Source organism: Puma concolor, chromosome E4 (genome assembly GCF_028749965.1).
Source record: "Puma concolor isolate L17-30 chromosome E4, mPumCon1.1.hap2, whole genome shotgun sequence".
Lineage (NCBI taxonomy): Eukaryota > Metazoa > Chordata > Mammalia > Carnivora > Felidae > Puma > Puma concolor.
This window is the reverse complement of record NC_141683.1, coordinates 50,483,986-50,490,066: the sequence shown is the minus strand read 5'-3', so window position 1 is coordinate 50,490,066 and position 6,081 is coordinate 50,483,986. Positions and strand designations below refer to the sequence as shown.

Sequence of the window (6,081 nt, the reverse complement as noted above, 5' to 3'; positions counted from 1 at the left end):
ACTGCGAGATCATGACCTGAGCTGAAGTTGGACGCTTAACCGACTGAGCCTCGCAGGCGCCCCCTAGCAGCAGATTTCTATCACAACCTGCTCTGCTCCCCAAAGCTTCCACCTTCTAAAGAAGGAAACAAATACTTTCCTCTTACAGCTGCACTTGCTTTGTTTCACCAAAACTGGTTTCGGCCAGCTGAAGCTGTAAAAGAATCATGACCTTCAGCAACCTCCCCACCATCACCACGAGTAAAAAGAGCTGATAAACAACCAAGAACTCTGAGTGACCCCGGTTCATCAGACCTCACTGGACCCAGCTGAGGGCTCTTTCCTGCCCAAGGAACAACAGGACTTGTTTTAACCAACCATGTACAGACTAATGGATGCACCTGACTTTGCAGAGCACAAGCTTTCAATCATGAATTAGCAAACATAGCATGACGGCCTCCCTTTCTCCCTTTCTAAAAACCCCTGACTTACCCTCGGAAAAGTAGTCCCTTGCTGGGTATCCCTCTGCCCAGGAAGTAACTCAGCTCAGTGCTTGCTCTGTTGATGCTTTACTCCTGGCTTTCCATGGATAACGCCAACGGGAGGAGGAAGTGAGCACACCAGCATCTGCTGTCTCTGCCTTCCTCTTCAGCCCTCACTCTCCTCCTCTCAAGAGCTTCTTTTTATGGGGTAGGACTTCCCTTAAGCCCTTGTTCCCAGGGGCACTAAGCCACAGGATCTGGCATTGGTGGCAGATAGGTACGTGAAGAAAAACTCAGTAATAAGGACACTGAATGAAAAGTAGTTTTAAGTTCCTGTTCCATTACCTATATCATGAATGAAAAACTGACCGTTTAGGGGCATCTGGGTGGCTCAGTCGGTTAAGTGTCCAAGTTCAGCTCAGGTCATGATCTCACGGTTTGTGAGTTCGAGCCCCGTATCGGGCTCTGTGCTGACAGCTCAGAGCCTGGAGCCTGCTTTGGATTCTGTGTCTTCCTCTCTCTGCCCCTCCTCTGTTCGTGCTCTCTCTCCCAAAAATAAACATTAAAAAAATATATTAAAACAAATGACAGTTTAACTTGGTAGGCAACAGGACAGTCTAGATTTTACTTATTATGTTGTTTACTAATAATTTTTTAAACCACACTTAGAGTGCTTGGTTCGTTCCAGGTACTTTTCTTTTTTTTTTTTTTTTTTTTAACGTTTTATTTATTTTTGAGACAGAGACAGAGCATGAACAGGGAAGGGGCAGAGAGAGAGGGAGACACAGAATCTGAAACGGGCTCCAGGCTCTGGGCTGTCAGCACAGAGCCCGACGTGGGGCTCGAACTCACGGACCGTGAGATCATGACCAGAGCTGAAGTCGGACGCTTAACCGACTGAGCCACCCAGGCGCCCCTCAGGTACTTTTTCTAAGACTTTGGTTCTCATTCTTGCATGTCCCTATGTGGTAGCTACTATCATAACTCTCATCCTCATTTTATAGTTGAGGGAACTGAAGCACCAGTCAGTGAAATGACCTTGCCCAAGTTTACAAGGTTGAGCTGCCTTGAGATCCGAGTCTGGGTCCTGTGAAACTCACACACGACTGCCATTGTACCGCCACTGGGTGTCAGCACACCAGAGTGAAGAAGCAGCAGTCTTTTAGGGGAAGTAAGGAAACAGCATTGACTGAGGGCCTTCTCAGTCTAGAAAACACTTATGCAGACATTTCCTAATTTAATCTGAGAGATGAATAAACTTTTTAGAGAACAGAGTATGCAATATTTAGTTAATGGAGTGGCTGATTTGCATCAGAGGCGCTTTTGTCCATATTTTTTCAATTGAAAAAATAACGCTAGACTTGGAAGTTAAGAGGCTCAGTCCCCAGATTCTTTGTTAACAAAGGGCTCTTTCCAGCTATACGCACCTTATCACACAATGAAACCATTATTAGAAGCACTTCAGGGATGAATGTGCTCTGGATGCTCTCTCCCTCTGCAAAAATCAGCCAGAGACAAGCATTTGCTATAAAATGATCTGGTTTAATCGCTATCATAACATCAGAACTGTACTGCATTAGAGTACAAAACCTGTATGTACAATTACACATACAAAAAATGTTCTTTGTGAGGAGCAATTTTCAGCAAATCTGACAACAGCAAGAGTCATTCCTATTTTGGGTTTGAAAAGAGAACTGGAAGCTTCCAAGATGTTCCCCGCCTCCCTCTGGCTCCCGTGACCCTGCGAACATCAATCCGCAGAGGCCCGAGGTAGGAAGGGCGGGGTTAACACTATCAGGCACACGTTCTCCTCTCTCAGGGAAGGGGTGCATTTTTAGGAAACATCCCCCATCATTTATTATACTGATGTTCCATCCATCTGCATCACTAGGTTCAGCGGTTACCATGACAATATGATGCCTATAGCAATCTAACTTGATAGCCAGATGCCAGAATGTGAAAAAATAGGACCAGCTAAGAAAGTGAGAGAAATATAATTAATCTGAAGCACATAAAAATGTGCACAAAACTAGGACCAAGAGGGAAACTGCTGAAATGTCACTGTGGAGGGAATTATGACAGGAAGCAATAATCAAGTTTCAGTATAAAAGCTCTGCTAACTAGAGGCACGAATCGGTCCATAACTAAGACTGAGGAACCAGTCAAAGTTAGTTGCGAATATTGCTGAGAGCCTCCCCCAAATAATTTCCTGCCTCAGAGCCTAGTGGGTTCTCATTGATTCCAGCCAAGGGGTTCTTAACCTTGACTTTCCTGAAGATCTGAAGCCACCATCTTGAATCTCCCCCATGGCATTCTGCTCACCTCCGGTCTGCTATTCTACCCAACTACTCTCCATCATTCTGAAGCCAATGTTAAGAGACTGGACTGAGCTGTGTCCTAGAAGACCCTGTCCTCTTGCCTTCTTTGTGACAGGGGAGGCAACAGGCCAGCACAACCCTCTTGGGGACCCCAATATGGCAGAGGGGCTGGAGATCAAGGAAGGAGACCAGCTTGGAATGGGTGTGGTTTTCATCACGGCTGGGTTGGATAGCGGCGCTGGGCTAGGCGATTCGGCCGGTTCAAGCTAGTAGCCGTGGAGAGCTGGAAAAGAATAATCGTCACATGAGATTATAGCCCCAAGCAGGACTCCATCCAGGGCTGGCTAGCAGGACTGAGCTAGGGGATCCTGAACACGAGAGCTGTATGTGGCTTCCTTTTGTGATAATCTAATTAGTTACTTTCACCCAATACCTCTTGGATGTGGCAGAAGAAATTCAATTTTATGAAGGGGGGAGGCCAACTTGGCACATTAGAGGATCGGTCTGCCCCAGGTCCCTGAAGAGCAGGAAGTTTAGCTTCTCTCAAAGGTTGCAATGATCCCCTCACCCCCCGGTTGGAGTAATGGTATTTCCATACCACCGGTACCAACACCAATGTGTCTCTCAAAGTCTCAAGACCTGTGAAAGGTCAAGAGTCGTATCACTAATAACGACACTGATTGACCATTTTCTGTGTGCGGTCCTTCACATACATGCTCCCATTTAATCCTCACACCTACCCTGCAAGGTAGCTACTACCAACCCCACTTTATAGATGCAGAAACTGAGGCTTACAGAGGGCAAGTAAGGCATTGCTCAAGAACTCACACATGGTAAGTGGTAAACTAGGATTATAAACCTGGATCACCTTCATCCAAAATTTGTGCTCCTAACCCGTCTCCTTCGGGGCTTCCTTACCTGGGGGACCTGAGATGGGTTGTAGAGAGGAACACTTCCTTTCAAGGGGGGTGGGGGGAGCAGAACACCAGGGTTGTAGAAAAACTCAGAGGAAACACCCTGTGATGGAAATCAATAGAAAATCCTATCAATCACCATTTCTGATTCCAGAAAATCAAGGGCTTCCCTGCACATCAACTTTGGTCAAGAGATGCAGATAGAAAGGGATTCTTGCTAGAACTCAGGTAATTCAAGCAAACAGCCATCACCCACGTGGGCACAGCCAACCCTGGATGTAATGTCATATTCTCTGAGAGGCCTAAAATACTACAAGAGTGCTCTAACCCAACCACAGGAAATAAAAATGGTTTCCTGGCAATTAGCATGAAATTTGTACCGTGTGCAAGATTTATCAAGAATGTACAGCCCTCATTAAAAAAAAAAAAAAAAAAAAAAAAAGCAGGGGGTCGGGGAGCACCTGGGTGGCTCAGTCAGTTAACCATCCAACTTCAGCTCAGGTCATGATCTTGTGGTTCGTGGGTTTGAGCCCCGCATCGGGCTCTGTGCTGACGGCTCAGAGCCTGGATCCTGCTTTGGATTCTGTGTCTCCCTCTTTCTCTTCCCCTCCCTTGCTCGGGTTCAGCCCCTCTCTCTCTCTCTCTCTCTCTCAATCTCTCAAAAATAAACATTAAAAAAAAAAGAACTGTGTACAGCCCTTGCCAAAGACACTAATGAACTCTGGGGAAGGGAAAGAGGCAGTTCTCTAGATCTCACCTGAGGAAGTTGATATGGGAAGTTGATATTGTGTCCCCTTGAAACTTCGTGTGTTGAAATTCTAACCCTCCCAGTACTTCAGAATGTATTTGGAAGCACTGTCTTTTTTTTTTTTTTTTTTTAAGGTTTATTTGTTTACTTTGAGAGAGACAGAGTCCAAGTGCAGGAGGGGCAGAGAGAGAAAATCCCAAGCAGGCTCCACGTGTCAACACAGAGCCCCCAACAAGGGGCTCAAACCCACAAAACTATGAGATCGTGACCTGAGCTGAAATCAAGAATCAGACGCTTAGCTGACTGAGCTACCCAGGTGCCCCTGAGGTAGTGTCTTTAAAGAGGTGATTAAGGGAGTGCCTGGCTGGCTCAGGTGGTAGGTTATCTGACTCTTGATCTTGGGGTTGTGGGTTCAAGCCCCACCATGGGTGTAGAGATTATTTAAAAATAAAACCTTTAAAGGGGACCTGGGTGGCTCATCGGTTAAGCGTCTGACCTCCGTTCAGGTCATGATCTCATGGCTCGCGAGTTCGAGCCTTGCATCAGGCTCTGTGCTGACAGCTCAGAGCCTGGAGCCTGCTTCAGATTCTGTGTCTCCCTCTCTCTCTGCCCCTCCCCCACTCTCTCTCTCTCTCTCTCTCTCTCTCAAAAATAAATAAACATTAACTTTTTTTTTTAATAAATAAAACCTTTAAAGGGGCACCTGGGTGGCTTAGTCGGTTAAGTGTCTGCCTTCAGCTCAGGTCATGATCTCACAGTTCATGGGTTCATGGGTTCGCGGAGCCTGCTAAGGATTCTGTGTGTCTGCCTCGCTCTCTGCCCCTCCCCCACTCATGCTCTGTGTCTGTCTCAAAAATAAAGAAACATTAAAAAAAGTCTAATAGGGGCGCCTGGGTGGCGCAGTCAGTTGGGCATCCGACTTCAGCTCAGGTCACGATCTCGCGGTCTGTGAGTTCGAGCCCCGCGTCGGGCTCTGGGCTGATGGCTCAGAGCCTGGAGCCTGCTTCCGATTCTGTGTCTCTCTCTCTCTCTGCCCCTCCCCCCTTCATGCTCTGTCTCTCTCTGTCTCAAAAATAAATAAACGTTAAAAAAAAAAATTTTTTTTTAAAAGTCTAATAAAACCTTTAAAAAATTAAAAATAAAATTAAAAAATAGGTGATTAAGGTAAGATGAGGTCATTAGGGTGGGCCCTGAGTCAGTAAGACGGGTGTCCTTGTAAGAAGAGAAAATCTGGACACCAACACACACAGAAGAGCCACCATGTGAAACCACTGCCATCTAACAAGCCGAGAAAGAGGTCTCCGGAGAAACCACCTCTGCCCACACCTCCATCTCAGACTTGCAGCCTCCAGAACCGTGAGGAAGTAACTGTTTAAGCTGCTCAGTCCGGGACATTTGTTACGGTGGCCCTAGCAAACTGGTGCAGAAGTTCTCTCTGATTCCCCAAGTCAGACCCTCACAAGATGGCGCCTCCAGCCCACCCCGAGTGTGCAGTCCTCACACAGGCATCTGGTGGGGCCCCAGGCTCCAGCCCCAAGACGGCTCACCTCAGGCCCAGACAAGCCTCCACTGCCCGTGCCCTCGGCCACTCCCTCACCGGACGCAGGTCCTTGCACTCCGCCCTCGCCTAGAAGACAGCG

At 47.1% G+C, this 6,081-nt stretch overlaps 1 protein-coding gene across 5 annotated transcripts in view; it reads right to left on the bottom strand.

Moving 5' to 3' along the window:
* Positions 1–1,982: 1,982 nt before the first annotated feature.
* Positions 1,983–6,081, bottom strand: part of SEC16B (SEC16 homolog B, endoplasmic reticulum export factor) — a 55,569-nt gene continuing 51,470 nt past the window's right edge. For all 5 annotated transcript variants that reach the window (XM_086694306.1, XM_086694309.1, XM_086694305.1 and 2 more), the window contains 3 exons: positions 5,989–6,068; positions 3,698–3,796; positions 1,983–3,062 (listed from right to left, as the gene is read on the bottom strand). In XM_086694306.1, the coding sequence (XP_086550432.1) occupies positions 2,994–3,062; positions 3,698–3,796; positions 5,989–6,068 (248 nt within the window). In that variant the 3' untranslated portion in view covers positions 1,983–2,993. The remainder of the gene's footprint in view (positions 3,063–3,697; positions 3,797–5,988; positions 6,069–6,081) is intronic.